We start from the raw sequence: 17333 nt of genomic DNA, 5'->3' as shown, positions 1-17333 counted from the left end.
ACGTGAGATTGAATGCTCGTCCTTCTAGAGGCATTAAACTCTTCAGGAAACTGACCTTTATGTTTCTTATAAATAGGTGGAAAAACTATTGGGAATGAGAATTTTATACTTAACTTTGAGGTTTTTGAAATACTCAGTGTGTGTATGTGTTTGTCTTTTTAAAAGATGGACCACGACCTAATCAAAAAGAAATGCTTTCTCTACGAGCGTTCTTGTTGATGTTCATTAAGCAATTAGTGATGAAGGTGAGTTCATATTTCTTACCCTATAGCATGTGTGTGTTGAACTTAAAATTTCACATAAAATACAATCTTGGTTTGTTTACTCTTTGCTCTATTAATAGGTTTACACAGTGGAAAAAACTTTTAAAGATATTTATTTCCTTGTTTGTTTTTTCTCCGTAGGCATATAATTGATAAACATTAATGCAGAATTGGAAATTGATAATCGTAATATGTATTATATGAATTTCTGTTGGAGTTCAGGTGTATTCATTCTTTCATTCAGCAAATATTTACTGAGTTTCTATTACTTCTACTATTCTTAGAACTGGTGATACAGTAGTCAACAGAGCTCCTCAAGGAGGTTTCAATTTTAGAGATTCCTTGTACCTGACATTCAGATTTTGAAAAATAATTTTGCTATATAAATGTACCAGATAGAAATGATTACATTTTGTCCCATTTCATTCTACTATCAGTAAAGTAAAATTTAATATTATTTTTAAGGATGGTGTTTTGGTTTTATAAGATGCCAATATATAAATATATTTGTTGCCAGTGTTTTATTCAGTATTTTCCTATATCATTTTATTTCTTATTCTTTACAATTTAATGCTTTATTAGCTGTCACATAATGTTATGGTAAATGGACCTAACTGTTAGTATATCTTTCAGAGTCAGATATCTTATTTCCATTTATTAAAAAATTTAACCTTTAAATTGTCTGTTTCTATTCTTTCCTACTGTGTTTTGTTTCCTAATTCTTATTGTTCTTTTCTGAGATTTCAGCTTTGTTTTATGATTAATAATACAGTAGTTTGAAAATTTTCATAATGCATTCATATTTAAAAGTGCAGTGTTTTTCCCAGTGAAATTACTACTCAATTTTTAGTACCTGACATTTTAACTTGGTAATTTTAGAAACTATTCATTTTACTGTCCAAATTTAATAGAAAAAAATAAACAGAAAAATGGTCTTCTGTATTTAGAGGAGTGATAGGTGTTGAGTAATACCCTTTTACTTGTTTTTAATTATTATTTTTCTTATGTCAGGATTCTGAAGCTTTACTAGATAGGTTATCATATAAGGTGCCAAAAACGGGATACTGATGTCTGATCTCTTTTGACTTCTACACTGTGTTGCATACTGCATGTCTTTAGTGCTTCCCCGAAATTTTATTTTAAATTTAGATTTTTATATTACATTATCTTTTTATATTTATAGCAACTCACCAAGTTGAGAAATCTGTGTGTATAATTTCCGTTTTCAAAAAAGTTTTATATATGTAAGCATAAGATAGTTGTCTTATGTTTTTAAAGGATTCTGGAGTAAAGGAAGATGAGCTACAGGCCATTCTTAATTATCTACTCACTATGCATGAGGTAACATTTGAATTTTATATGTTGGGATTTTATTTTTTGAAGTCGCATGATGCGCGTTTTTAAAAGTAAAATAGTTAAAGAAATCTTTTGTTAACGATGTAACTATAATGGAGAGTATTTAGTATCTAGGAACTAAATGTTAGCAGTCTTCATTTAAATATTCTTTATTACCACAAGATGCCTTTGCGAATAATCATGAAAGGCTTTTAAAAAGTGTTAAAATTAGATCTCATTGACCTAGTAATGAACTATACCAAAGAATACTTTCAGTTTATTTCCAGGAACCAGTGTAAGAAATGGAAAAATAGATAATGAAAATGACTAAAAATGATTGGACTTTTAAATTCATAAGTCTTCCCACTGATTTTGTATAATCAAATACCGTTAAGTTAAACAACTCATTTATGGTTGATTTAAAATTATATGGTTGAAAAGGAGGTTGAAAATAAATAGGTTGAAATGTCTGGAGTTTTTTCCTTTATTTTTTAGCATTGCAAAAATGTAATATATGCCAGATATAGTCTAAATAAATAATCTGATTAAACATGTTTTAAATAAGTAGAATCTGAAATTAATTTCATATAAAGCACAACATTTATATGATAATTTACATTCCTGTGTTATAATTCATTTTTTCTGAGTTCACATATTTGTTACAGCATGATATAGTACCTTTTAAAATCATTAATAGATGAGAGATATGGTTTGGACCTATCTTTGTTAATTGGGGCAGAAAAGAATGGGTTAAATTTCCTGATTGGATCATATTTGACTCAAACATTAATGATTGTGATTTCTTTTTCTTCTTGAGTAGGATATTCTATTTTATTTTTAGATTTTCTTGACCCTTAGGGACCAAAATATTGAAATATTCTCCTTATGAATAAGGGAGAAACTGGAAGTCACAGTGATCTTCTGTTTTCTCTGAAACTATTAAATCAGGGATTGTTCATGTCCTTCAAATAACAGTTTTCCAAAGGCTCAGTGCCCTACTTCTAGACCATTTACTTAGCATATTGAAAATTAAATATTCAAGTAGCTTCCACAGCAAAAGTTCAAGAGCAGTGAATGGAAACCTGGAGGCAGGGTACCATAGAGATGACTAACTGCTGCTTCCCTTTAGTCTTTGGATTTGTAATGCCCAAGTAGGCCCTAATGATATGCAACAGAGGTTGTAAAGGATTTTCCTGAAATTTTTAGATTTCAGTACTCATAAGTGTTTACTACTGTGCTCTTATGCAAGTGTTATCAAATTATACCATATACAGTAGCATGTTGACACAATAAACATTTATTGATCATCTATATCTTTAATACTAACAACAGATAATATAAGAGAACTATCCAGTTATCATTTCCCAAAAGGTCTTCTTTCAGAACTAGTTTCTTGAGAGGCTTAGTGCACAGTGGTCCTAGTTAAATAAGTTTAGAAAGTGATACACAGTATGTTGTCCCCAGCACTACCAGCATATCACAACATCTATTAGCATATTAAAGCTTCAATATGTCTTGCTGTAATAAAAAGAACAACCTGTCCTTCCTCCCCACTGCCCAATTTCTTGCCGTATAATCCTTCCTTTAAAAAAAAAAAAAAATCTGTAAATCAGTATCTGTTATATCAATGGAATATGTTTTAGGAAATCTTGATACAATATAAGAGACATTTTATATCTTTGATTAAGAAATTATTTGACTATTTGGTGTTGTGTATTTTGAGTTATGCAGGTGAACATGCGTATGTAAAGAATGTTTGCTTAAAAAGAGTGGATTCGTATAGCTGTCTACTTATTTTTTTTTAAGTTAAAATTCATTGTTTGAGAAATAGTCATTGTCCAAATAAGTTGTTTTTCTTTATTTAAAAAAATTCTAAAATAATTTTAGGATGACAATCTAATGGACGTCCTACAGCTGCTTGTTGCATTAATGTCAGAACATCCTAATTCTATGATACCTGCTTTTGACCAAAGGAATGGGTTACGGTAAGAGTTTAACATTTCAAGAATTTTAATATATTTAATAGAAGAGATCAGTTTGGAAATGACAGATTCTTAGATATGAAAATTATTACTGGATCTTATAAAATGATTTAAGATATAAGAGCTTTTTATTTCATGTCTTACGTTTTTTGAAAAAATCTTTAAATATAGAGGCTGTGTTACTACTATTTAGTATGTGAGGACAGATCAGGCAAATCATTCCAGTATTTTGTATGGTTAGTGCTATTATACTGCTATTGTAAGGTCGAATTCTTCAGAAGACTTATCTTTAGGTCCTAAAACAAAAATATTCAATTGTGATCCAAGAGGTGATCTCTAACTTCCCTTTAAAACATAACCTCTTCCATCCCCAATCCCAAATCATCATTGTATTAGTCCTCTCGGGCTGCCTTAACAAAATACCCTAGAGCAGGTGGCTTAAACACCAGAAATTTGTTTTCCCATAGTCCTGGAGACTGTAAGCCCAAGATCAAGGTGCCAGCAGGGTTGGTGTCTGGTGAGGGCTTTCCCTTTGGGTTGTACACAGCCACCTTGTTGTATGTTCACATGATTTTTTGTGTGTGTGCACGAACAGAAAGAGAGAGAGAGCAAGCTCTTTAGTCTTTTTTTTTTTTATAAGGACGCTGATCCTGTCGAATCAGGGACCCGCCCTTATGACCTCATTCAATCTTAATTGATTTCTTATAGGCCCCATCTCCAAATACGGCCACTGCGGGGCTTAGGGCTTTAACATGTGAATTGAGGAGCACACATTCAGTCTGCAACAATCATCGTAACGAAAGAAAATACTTTTGTTTTAAATCTTTCGTTTAATGAGAAGGTTTTTGGGCTACAAAAGTTTAACAGCTACTTTGCTGGATGATCAGCTACAGTAACTAATTTACTGATTTAGTTATAATAAATTTCCCATATCAATCCTCTATTACAAAGTTTTTATTTGTTACCTTTCAGTACTTATTCTCTGTAAGATAGAAGATGACTTTATACATTATACTTAAGGAGTGTATTTTCAGAGATTCGCAGAGAAACAGAACCAAAAGGGTGTGGGTGTGGGTGTGTGTGCGTATGCCTGAGAGAGAGGGAGGGGGAGAGAGAGAGAGAGAGAGGGAGGGACGGACGGAGGGAGGGGTATTGAGATTTATGTTAAGGAATTGGCTGATGTGATTGTGGAAGCCTCCAAAATTTGCAGGCTGGCAGGTGGAGACCCAGATAAGAGTTGATGTTGCAGTTTGAGTCCAAAGGCAGTCTGCTGGCAGTATTCCCTCTTCCTCTAGGGAGGTCCTTTCTTTTTTTCTATTAAAGCCTTCAACTGTTAGGATGAGGCACCCACATTATGAAGGGTAATTTGTTATATTCAAAGTCTGCTGATTTAAGTGCCAGAGTAAGTGCTGACCTCATAGAATGATTTGGGAAATATTCCCTACTCTTTAATTTTCTTGAAGAGTTTGTATAGAATTATTATTATTTATTCTTTAAGTGTTTGCTAAAAGTTACCAGTGAAGTTAGCTAGGAGTGGAATTTTCTTTGTAGGGATGTTTTTAGCTACAAATTCAATTTTCTTAATAGATATAGGGCTGTTTAGGTTATCTGTTTATTCTTTGATAAGTATTGGTAAGTTTCTATCAAGGAATTGTCTGTTTCATTTAAACTGTCAAATTTATTGACATAAAGTTGTTCCTTTATTTTCATTTAAATATCTGAGAAGCCTGTGGTGATTTTACCTCTCTCATTTCTGACACTAATACGTTTTCTTCTTTCTTTTTTCCAAATCAATCTGGCTAGAGGTTAATCAAATTTATTCATTGTCACTGTTTTGAGATCTTTCTTCTTTTTGAATATAAGTATTTAGTGCTTTAAATTTCTTCCTAAGCACTTTCAGTTTAATGTCATTTTTATTCAGTTCGAAATACTTTTTTCTTTTCATTTCTTGTTTTATCCATGTGTTATTTAGAAGTATATTCCAGAGATCTTTTTATGTTTGAATTTTAATTTTTTTTTTTAATCGTTAATCCCTGGGCTTCCTATGCTAACTTGGCCATGGGATTCTTTTCTTTTTTTAAAAAATATTTATTTATTTATTTGGCTGCATATGGTCTTAGTTGTGGCATGTGGGATTTAATTCCCTGACAGAGGATCGAACCCTAGCCCTGTGCATTGGGAGCGTGGAGTCTTAGCCACTGGACCACCAGGGAAGTCCCTGTTTGAATTTTAATTTAATTTCATTTTGGTCTATGAGGATCTTTGTATGACTTGAATCCTTTAAAATTTATTGAGACTTGCTTTATGGTCCAGCATATGGTATATCTGGGTAAATGTTCCATGCACACCAGAAAAGTACATGTATTTTGATGTTGTTTTGTTGGATGGAGTGTTCTATAAATGTCAAGTAGGCTTGTCAAGTTGGTTGATACCGTTTTTCAAATCTTCTGTGCCATTACTGCTTCTTTGTCTACTTGTTCTGTCATTTATTGAGATACGATTATTGAAATCTCTGACTATAAATATGCTTTTTTCTCTTTTTCTTTCTTTGTGTTTTTATCATTTTTTGCTTCAGGTATTTTAAGTCAGATATTAAGTATATCTACATTGAGGATTTTTATGCCTTGTTGGGGAATTAATGCTTTTATAATTATGTTTTTTCCTTTTTTTCCACCTGGAAATGTTTCTTGATCTGAAATCTACTTAGTTTGATATTTATATGGCTAATCCAGCTTTCTTTTGCTCTGTGTTTGCATAGTATATCTTTTTTTTCCATTTTAATTTATCTATATCTTTATAGTTAGTTGAATTTCTTATGTACACAGTGTGATGGATAATTTTGTGTCAACTGGCTGGGCCGTAGTTCCTTGATATTTGGTCAGACATTATCCTGGATATTTTTGTGAAATCATTTTTTGAATGTGGTCAACATTTAAGTTGGCAGACCTTGAGTAAAGCAGGTTACCATCTATAATGTGGGTGGGCCTATCAAATCAGTTGAAGGCATTAATAAAATAAAAAGGAATTCTACCAACACAATGCCTTTGGACTTGGGTTATGTTTTCCTCAACCTCCAGAGTACTTGTCTATCCTGCAGATTTTGGACTTAGCCTCCATAGTTGTGTGAGCCAGTTCTTTAAAATAAATATCTGTCTCTCTCTGTATATATACACAATCTGTTGGTTCTCCTTCTATAGAAAACAATGACTAATACACACAGTGTAGTTGGATGTTTTATTTTTTAAAATGTACTCTGAGGCACTTAGTCTTTTCATTGTGTTTTGACTATTTACTTTTAATGTAATTATTGATTATAGCTTTATTTGCATCTAGTGTTTTGTTATTTATTTGTCTCAGTATAATTTTTCCTTTGTTTTTCCTTTGCTTTGTATTTGAATTCTTTGAAAATTAATTTCTATTAGGTTTTGGATCTATCTCTTTGTGTAAATTTTTATTGGCTGCTTTAGAGATTTCACAGTATACCTAGAGTTAATATTCTGTGTCTTCAAATAAAATATAGAACCACTGCAAGTATATTGATACCTTTAAGCTCCACCATTGTTCCTTTTTGTATCTAATGTATCATAAGCCTCTCTAGACAATGTTATAATTTTTAATTTCACTTGTAATATGTAGTTTAAAGAATTTAAGAGGAGAAAAAACTTATGTTTATTCAGATATCTATAATTCTTTTACCCTTAATTCATGAAGGAAGCATTTCTTGTTGAGTAGTTTTGCTGGAAACATGATTTCTTAGTTTTTCTTCTGAAAATGCTTTTATTTGGCCTTTGCCCAAGGATATTTTTGCTGCATGTAGAATTCTCTGTTTCTAGTTTTTGTTCTTTCAATACTATTTTCCCGCTGTCTGTTGACCTCCATGATTTCGAAGAAGAAACCTATGATAAATCAAATCTTTCTCTGCTAAATATAATGTATTGGATTTTTATATTTGCTTTCAGGACACGTTCTTTCGTTCTTCCCCAACCATACTCCCTGAAATTTCATTTTCTTTGTTTTTATCACCAAGTCTGAGGAGTTTTATGCTCTTATTTTAAAATATTTTTTTGTTTCAGGATTTCTAGTGGCTTGAATATTAGAGGTCTTAATGCACATCTCCCTCAGCTTCCTTTTAGTTTATTTCAATCATTTTTGTCTCTGTTCTTCAGATTTGATACTTTCTATTGATATAGAAATTTGACATGTATGATAAACTTGATCTTCAAGTTTATAAACTTCTTCTTTGTTTTTTCTATTTTGATGTTGAGCCCATCTCATGAATATTTCAGCTCTTGTACATTTCAGTTGTATAATTTCAATACAGTTAATTTTTATACTTTCTTTTGATGAGAACTTTGTTTTCTGATCCACTTAGACTATGTTTACTTTTACCTTCTGGAGCATAGTTATAATAGCTTTAAAATCTTTGTGGGATAATTGCAAGAATTGCCTATCCCATCAGCATCTGTTCATTGTGTTTTCCCATGAGAAATTGTCACATTTTCTTTGTTCTTTGTACATTAAGTGTTTTTTAATCTATCATGGATGTTGTGTTATCTTTTTTTTTAAATCAACTCTGGGACTTGTTATGATCTGTTAACAAATGTTGATTTGTTTTGTTTTGGTTTATTTTAGCAAGAAGGGTCAGTCTGCAAGTTCTGCCTGTCCTTTGTGGATGGTGGTTCTGATGGGACTTCATTTTTAAAACCTCTCTTGTCTTGCTTTGGGTTTTTCTGGTACATGCACTACTCAGGGATTAGGCTGAGAATTGGGTGATAATTCAGGTCTTCTTTCAATTTAGAATATTAAATTATTATTCTGGTCTGAGTCTGCCCCATACATTGCATCTCTTGGGTCAGTTTAGGGCTTTTGCAGGTTTTTACACAGATTTTGATGATCCTTCTCTCCTGTTTGCTCCTATTCATGACTCTCTCTAGCCTATAAGGACCCATTTTCTTAGTTCCTCTAACCAGAAGGACAGTTTTTCTCAGAATATTAGCTACCTGACCTTCTGACAGAAACGAACTCTGAGACAGGGACCCACTTATGGGTTATATTTACAAAAGAAAATTGAAAATTGAGACTCTTACCTCTGAAATGGGTAATCAGCAAGTATTAACTCCCCTACCCCAATGCACCTAGTTTTGTTTAGTCTTTGGAGTACTTTGGAGGTTGCTTTTTGTGTTTTTTCTATAGTTGTGGTTCTAATACACAAAATAGAAAGGCTGTATTATCCTTACTCCATCTTGGTTAGTCAAGGTATCTATTAAGTTCTTTGGCCTATTTTTAAAAAAATCCAGTTGTTTGTTTTCTTATTGTTGAGTTTTAGAGTTCTTTGCATATTTTGGATAACAGTGCTTTATCAGATGTTTCCTTTGCAAGTATTTTCTCTTAGTCAATGCCTTGTCTTCTAATTCTCTTGATACAGTCATTTGCAGAGCAGTTTTTAATTTTAATGAAGTCCAGCTAATCATTTATTTTTATTGTGGATCATGTCTTTGGTGTTGTAAGTAAAAAGACATCACCATACCCAAGGTCATCTAGGTTTTCTCTGTTGTGTTCTAGGAGTTTTATGGTTTTGCATTTTACATTGAGGTCCATTTTGAGTTAATTTTTTTTTTAATTTAATTTTATTTATTTTTTTATACAGCAGGTTCTTATTAGTCATCCATTTTGTACCCATCAGTGTATACATGTCAATCCCAATCTCCCAATTCAGCACATCACCACCCCCACCCCCTGCAGCTTTCCCCCCTTGGTGTCCATATGTTTGTTCTCTACATCTGTGTCTCAGTTTCTGCCCTGCAAACCGGTTCATCTGTACCCTTTTTCTAGGTTCCACATATATGCGTTAATATACGATATCTGTTTTTCTTTTTCTGACTTACTTCACTCTGTATGACAGTCTCTAGATCCATCCACGTTTGAGTTAATTTTTATGAAGGGTGTAAAGTCTGTGTCTAGATTCATTTGTTAGATGTGGATGTCCTGTTGTTTCAGCATCATTTGTTGAAAAGAATATCTTTGTTAATTGTCTTGCTTGTGCTCCTCTTTTGTCAAAGATTGGTTGACTAGATTTATGTGGGTCTATTTCTAGGCTCTCTGTTGATCTATTTGTGTATTCTTTTACCAGTACCACACTATCTTGATTACTGTAGCTTTACAGTAAGTCTTGAAGTCAGGTAGCATCAGTAGCACTAATACTCTGTAGGGATAGCCCTGCTTTCATTTCTGATATTAGTAAATTACATCCTTTCTCTTTTTCCTTAGCTTGGATAGAAGCTTACTGATTTTATTGATCTTTTTGAAGAAGCAGCTTTTGGTTTTGTTGATTTTTCTCTATTGATTTTTTATTTTCTATTTTATTGATTTCTACTCTAATACTTATTAATTTTCTACTGCTTACTTTGAATTGAATTTTCTCTTCCAGGTGTCCTAGAGTGAAAACTTATGTTATTGATTTCAGATCTTTCTTCTTTTCTAATATATGCATTCAGTGCTATAAATTTTCCTGTAAACACTGCTTTTGCAACATCCCAGAGATTTTTATAAGTAGTGCTTTCATTTTCATTTTGTTGAAAATACTTTTAATTTTTTGAGATTTCTTCTTTGACCCACATGCTATTTAGAGGTATGTTGTTTAATCCAAGTATTTTGGGGTTTTTCAGTTATCTTTCTGTTACTGATTTCTAATTTAATTCCATTGTGGTCTGAGAGCAAACTTTATATAATTTCCAGTCTTTATATTTGTTGATTATGTGTGTTTTATGGCCCTGGATGTGGTCTACTTGGTGAATGTTCCATGTGAGCTGGAGAAAAATGTGTATCCTACTATTGTAGAATGAAGTAGTCTATAGATGTCAGTTATATCCTGTTGATTGATGGTATTTTTGAGGTTAACTATGTCCTTACTGATTTTCTGCCTGCTGGATCTGTCCATTTTTGAGAAAGGGGTTTTGCAATCTCCAACTATGATAATAGATTCATCTGTTTCTCCTTGCAGTTCTGTCAGTTTTTGCCACACAGTTTTAGGCTCTATAGTTAGGTGCATACATGTTAAGGATTGTTATGTCATATTGGAGAATTGACCCCTTTATCATGATGTAATGCCCTTCTTTATCCCTGATAACTTTCCTTACTTTGAAGTCTTCTCTTTCTGAAATTAATATAGCTGCTCTTGCTTTTTGATTAGTGTTAAATTAACATGGTATATTTTTATCCATTCATTTACTTTTTATATGTGTCTATATTTAAAGTGGTTTCTTGAAGACAACATGTAGTTGATAAACAAGTTTTTAAATGTCAGAAATGTATATTAAATTCACCCATATCTTACTTGAAGTTAGGTTTAAAATTATGTGACTATATGAAAAAATATACACGAGTATATCTTAGGTATTTACTTTTGAAATATATACTCATAGTAATTTGTTTTTAATTTTTATTTATTCAGAGTTATCTATAAACTTATGGCATCAACAAGTGAAGGAATCAGAGTACAAGCTCTCAAGGCAATGGGCTATTTTTTAAAACACCTGGCCCCAAAGTGAGTATGCATGAAATCTAAAATGGACTGCTGTATATTACATATTTATTTTATAAATCTTGGGAATAGTATTTACGTTCTGTGGTTCCCCTCGTCTATCTTTTATTTATTTTTATTCATAAAATGCTATATAAATTTAATCCCATTTCTACACATTAAAAATGAAGTAGGGAGCAGGAGTATATGGTTTATGTTTTTATTTAAATTTTCCTTTTTTGTTGTTTATTGTAAGAATACATTTGTATAAGTTGAATTCTAGGTAAATCTAGGTAAGGACTTCGTTTCAGGTGGCTTGATCATTATTTGCTTTTTACTATAAAGCTAACATAGTAACCTGGTTATTTGTCACATGCTGTGTTCTGCTGTATGTGTAACTAAAAACTGAAACTCCCATGTTTCCTTTTGTCTTAGCTGAATACAGATATTCATGTCCTACCTATTGTTCCTTATACCAGAAATGGACACCACCAAATTTGTCCAAAATGAACAATTTTGGTGGTAGAAAAGTATTGATAAACTTGTAATCTTTATTTTGAATCCAGCTGGCTGACTGTAAATAAAGTTTCATTGGAACACAGCCGCAATCATTTATTTGCTTATTATATTATCTATGGCTGTCTATACATTATAACAGCAGTGTTGATTTGTTACTACAGAGAACATATGGTCCACAAAACCTAAAATATATAATATCCGGTCATTTGCAGAAAACATTTGATAAACCCAGGGGTAGAATTAAGTTTGTGATCCTTCAGTTTCTAAAGTTTTGCTTAGAAGTTTAATTTAGTATTGATATATTTATCTTTACAGTATTCGTTTAAAAATTCTCTTGCACGTCTTCTACCTTTTCTTCCACATTGTTTTTCTACTTTACTTCGTCGGCTTTAGATTATTATTTAAGGTAGAGCTTAGCTCATGGCTAATGGAGAGAAGCAGCTGGTTAATAAATAATTGTTTTGAAGATTTTGGTGACAGTTTTTGCTGTGCTGTGGCATAGCCAGTCATATTTTTTTAAAACTTTAATTGTGGCTATGTATTTGTAGTTTGTATTTCTCTATTAAAGATTTTGCGGCCTTATAAGTTCTAGGTGTAAGAAAATTGGGGCATTATTGAGTTGGAATTTGTTAATAATGTGAAAAACATTTTTGTGTCTCCTTCATCAGCATGCATACTAAATAGTGAATAATAAAACTCTGCATTTGATTTTCTTTTTTCTATGTAATTGCAGAAGAAAAGCTGAAGTCATGCTTGGACATGGATTGTTTTCATTGCTAGCTGAAAGACTCATGCTTCAGACAAATTTAATCACAATGACCACATATAATGTCCTATTTGAGGTAGGAATGTAGTTAGAATTTAATCTTCCTAATTTCTTATGAAAATACCTGTGTAATTGAGTTGGTGTCTAGATGAAATAAGATCATTTAGGTTTGATGTACGATTTTGAAACTAGCTATATAAAGGAAATGTGGCTGCATCTTAATAAATCTATTATTCGGTGAATTTCTAAACAGTGTGGACATCTCTGTTTAAGTATTTTCTCCATTGTATTGACTGTTTGATGTCTCTCTTTTTTAAAAAAAATTTATTTATTTATTTTTGGCCGCGTTGGGTCTTCGTTGCTGCATGCGGGCTGTCTCTAGTTGCAGCAAGCGGGGCCTACTCTTTGTTGCGGTGCGCAGGCTTCTTATTGCAGTGGCTTCTCTTGTTGCAGAGCATGGGGTCTAGGTGTGTGGGCTTCAGTAGTTGTGGCACGCGGCCTCAGTAGTTGTGGCTCATGGGCTCTAGAGTGCAGACTCAGTAGTTGTGGTGCACAGGCTTAGTTGCACCTCAGCATGTGGGATCTTCCCGGCCCAGGGCTCGAACCCATGTCCCCTGCGTTGGCAGGCAGATTCTTAAGCACTGTGCCACCAGGGAAGTCCCAATGTCTCATTTTATAATCGAGTAAAAGTAGAGTTACAATGTTGAAATTATTTATTCCATATAATGCAAGAGATATTTAGCATGACAATACTGGACTGTATACTTAATGTTGTTTAGTGTTGTACTTAAAGTTCATAAATAGTGATGGTAATACAGTGATTATGCTAATACAATCTATTGTTTCATTTCTGTAGATTCTTATAGAACAGATTTGTACTCAGGTGATACATAAACAGCATCCAGATCCTGATTCTTCAGTTAAGATACAAAATCCTCGTATGTATTTAACATACTTTTATTTATTTTTTTGATATTTGCTATTTGTTTTTCCACCTTTATTGTAATATAATTGACATAGAACATTGTGTACTTTTAAGATGTACAATCTAATAACTTGATATATGTATATGTTGTGAAGTGATTACCACAGTAAGGTTAGTTAACACATCCATCACTTCACACAGTTATTTTTTTTGTGTTACGTGTAGTGAAAACTTTTAAGATCGACTCCCTTAGCAACTTTCAGATACATAATACGGTATAGTTAACTGTGGTCTCCAGGTTATACATTACATACACAGAGCTTATTCACCTTATAACTGGAAGTTTGTACTCTTTGAGCACCTTCTCCCACTCCCTTCCTTTTTATACTTTTATAAGTAGATTTTGCTACTAAAAAGGAAAATCACTGAAGAACCTGAAGTTGGTATTGTTGAAAACACATTGTTCAAATAATATTTCATTATAGGCATTAATATAATACTAGTTTTATTTGTGTTTGATGTTGAATATAACTTCACATTGACTTTAGGTTATGTGGAAATGTTTATATAGAGGTTTTGAAGAATTATATGCATAAGATCTTGGGTTTTTAATATATGTTCAGATTTTTGGTAAAGTTTTGGTTGCACTATTTAGTGATGTCAGGCTAAGTTACATGGACCATGGAGGTAGCTTTCATCTTAAATTACTGTCAAGTTAAGAATACCAAGTTTGGAATTGAAAATTTTCCATCTTCTTTATTGTTTATGCACTTAGTCTTGGTTACCAGTCTTTTCTTTTGATATTTAGAGTTCTTAAACACTTATAAAACGTGTACATTTCTCATCTTGCTTTTTAAGATTATTGATATTAAAATAACTGTAGAGTTTCAAAATTTAATTACTTTTTGTGTGGTGAGTTATGGTCATGTTTGTGGTACTCTCAGTACTAATTTTAAAAACACATGTCACATGGTTAATTTTTCTCAGCCTTTAGGGAGATGTGGTGTCATTATTTTAGAGAGTAAAAAAGGAAAATACCTTTATTTTATTATTTTTAAAATGTTTATTTATTTATTTGGCGGCAACTGCGTCTTAGTTGCGGCACACGGGATCTTCATTGCGGCGTGTGGAATCTTTTAGTTGGCATGTGGCATCTTTAGTTGCGGCATGCGACATCTTTTAGTTGTGGTATGCAGGATCTAGTTCCCTGATCAGGGATCGAACCCAGGCCCCCTGCATTGGCAGTGCAGAGTCTTAACTGCTGGACCACCAGAGAAGTCCCAAAAATACCTTGATTTTATATATATAATATAAAATGTATTTTATGTAGCTATGGAAAAATGACTTACTAAAGTAAGAATTTTAAAATATATTATCTATGTAATATACTGGCAGAAAAGATAGGCAGTGTAATGTGGTGTTTAAAAACATAGGACGTCTAGCTTTTCAATCTTGTCTACATGTCTTAATAGTTATGTGATTTTTGGGTAAATTAATTAATTTAGGTGTTCCTTAGTTTTATTGTCTCTAAAATGGGGATAATGGTAGTATCAACCTATCATTGTATAAGGATTAAATGTATTAATACCTGTGTTTTCTTAAATATTTTGTCTCACAATAGTATATCCTCAAAATTAGTGGCTATTATCGTCATTATCATTATTATGATTATCATCATTGTAATCATTGTGCAGGTAGAGAAAATTTGAATTTGTCATTTGAAGAGTTCAGAAATTGCTCCTAAAATATCATTAAATTTATGATAAAGTACCTTCATATCTGATATTTTGAACTTGTTGCTTCAGAATGACCAAAAACCTTGGCAAAGTGCTGGTTTAGCAAGCCTCAATTTTTAATTGGGTAAAACTTTGACATATTATTTAATTTTAAATTCAGGGTTATAGCTGTTTTTGTTTCTTTAAAGTTCCGTATCTCAGTATTAAAAGAATTTCTTTTCTTAAAGTTAGTACTAGAAATTTATACAGCATTATATTTAAGACCATTACGGTAGCAGTTTTATTTGTTCGGGGTGTTAAATAGGTTTTAATTTCCTTTTGATATTTTTGTATCTAATTTTAGATTTAGAATTATGGAAGGAAATCTTGATAGCTTTTAAAATTCACAATGATAAAGGAAAGAGTATGTGCATAGTATAGATTTTGTTGAAGAAGCTGAGAATTTATTCTCTTTTTTCTGAGATTTTGATTATATACAGATATTTTTAAGGTCAGCTTTACTAACTGGCAGAGATAAGGGAGAGGTGTCTGCAATTTTACCGTCATTTAATTGTTTACAATTTAATTTCATTTATTATAACCTTTTAAAATTTAGCTTTATACATTCTAATGACAAAATTAAAAAATTCCTTTCTTGTTTGTGGATGTTTTCTATGTATTGTCAGTCTTGGCTGCAGGTGATTTTTTTTTTTATAACACAGAAGAGGATGTTTTCAGTAGACATTTATGTCAGGGAAATGAAAGAAATTGAAATATACTGATGATATTACATTATGAATTTTTTGTAATGTTTTGTTTTTTACTAGTTTATGAATTGTCTTACAGAGATACTAAAAGTAATTGCAACCCTACTTCGAAATTCTCCCCAGTGCCCAGAGAGCATGGAAGTTCGCAGAGCCTTTCTTTCTGACATGATTAAACTTTTTAATAACAGCAGAGAAAATAGAAGGTAAGCAGGATCAGAAAGCATTTATTTGCAATATTCAAGTCTAGCTTTGAATAATGCCATTTTTTCTAAGAAAAATTGCTTTAAATACCATGAAATGAATTTTCTATATGCTTTTTTCATTAAGGTATACAAGTAATGTACCAAACAGTTAATTGAGCTTTCAATACCACACTGTTTAATTGTTTTCGATGCATAATAAAGGTGGTTGTTTTGTTTATTTTGTTTTAAACTTTTACATTTTTAGAATTCTTTCAGGTGATTTATTTTTTAAGTAATTCCAAGTCCTCTTACAATTTTCAGGAGCTTGCTACAGTGTTCTGTGTGGCAAGAGTGGATGCTTTCTCTCTGCTATTTTAATCCTAAGAATTCAGATGAGCAAAAGATAACAGAAATGGTATATGCCATATTCCGAATCCTACTTTACCATGCAATCAAATATGAGTGGGGTGGCTGGCGTGTGTGGGTAGACACTTTATCAATCACACATTCAAAGGTAAGTTTTTTAAAATGAAAGTGTATTTTAGCATTTTAAATGTCTGTAATTTTGAGTTTTATTCTTCAACAAAATTTTATATACTTAGAATCAAGGAAAAAAGGCAGATTATTCTCTGGAAATGCAGTGAAGTGAACAACTAAAAAAGGGAATAACTAAAAGAAATATAAAATATTTCCAACTTCTTCTCTATCAAAATAGTTTTGTTCCAAATGTCATTTTCATGCGTGCTTAAGTTGATAAAGTGAAACCTTACAACACAGCATGAAGGAATTTATATTTTCAAGTAGCCATTTTCAAGATATGGTTCTCTGAAATCTGTAGTATTTTGAAACTTTTTGAACACAAGGTGGCGTACAATATTCAAAGATGAGAAGTTATTTTAGTAGTATAAGGTGGTTGACGAAACAAAAAGCTCTGGCTAATTTTGCCTTTGCTCATGTTGCAGTCAGTTAAAGAACTGGTTTAGAAGAATCACTAATCTCTCTCTTTTTTTAAACTTAAGCCAGTGTTAGTTATTTATGTATAGCTTTTGTTTAAAAATATTAATGAAATGTCCTAGACATACAAAAAAGTATAAGGAATAATGTACCTACCAGTGTTTATGGAATTGGGTTCCCTATCCCAATTGCTTTGTCTACCATTTTCAACCCCTCTCTCTTCTTCCACTCACCTGAATTTGGTGTTTTCATTATTTCTGTGTCTTATTTATGTTTTAACTATAGAAACACATAGACAACACACTAAAGAATTTTATTTTTCATGTGTATACTTAATATGAACGGTATTGTATTAAATGCATTTTCCTGCAACTTGCTATTTTTACTTATCATTGTTTGAGATTCA

At 32.0% G+C, this 17333-nt stretch overlaps 1 protein-coding gene across 6 annotated transcripts in view; it reads left to right on the top strand.

The window, feature by feature from the left end:
- Positions 1–17333, top strand: part of LRBA (LPS responsive beige-like anchor protein) — a 747970-nt gene that overhangs the window by 135837 nt on the left and 594800 nt on the right. For all 6 annotated transcript variants that reach the window (XM_029235039.1, XM_029235041.1, XM_029235037.1 and 3 more), the window contains 8 exons: positions 166–245; positions 1542–1604; positions 3486–3583; positions 11031–11123; positions 12352–12460; positions 13241–13322; positions 15871–15994; positions 16295–16487. In XM_029235039.1, coding sequence (XP_029090872.1) covers positions 166–245; positions 1542–1604; positions 3486–3583; positions 11031–11123; positions 12352–12460; positions 13241–13322; positions 15871–15994; positions 16295–16487 — 842 coding nt within the window. The remainder of the gene's footprint in view (positions 1–165; positions 246–1541; positions 1605–3485; positions 3584–11030; positions 11124–12351; positions 12461–13240; positions 13323–15870; positions 15995–16294; positions 16488–17333) is intronic.

Source organism: Monodon monoceros, unplaced genomic scaffold, assembly GCF_005190385.1.
Source record: "Monodon monoceros isolate NGI ecotype Baffin Bay Population unplaced genomic scaffold, NGI_Narwhal_1 Super_Scaffold_20, whole genome shotgun sequence".
NCBI lineage: Eukaryota > Metazoa > Chordata > Mammalia > Artiodactyla > Monodontidae > Monodon > Monodon monoceros.
This window is presented reverse-complemented; position numbering and strand designations above follow the sequence as displayed.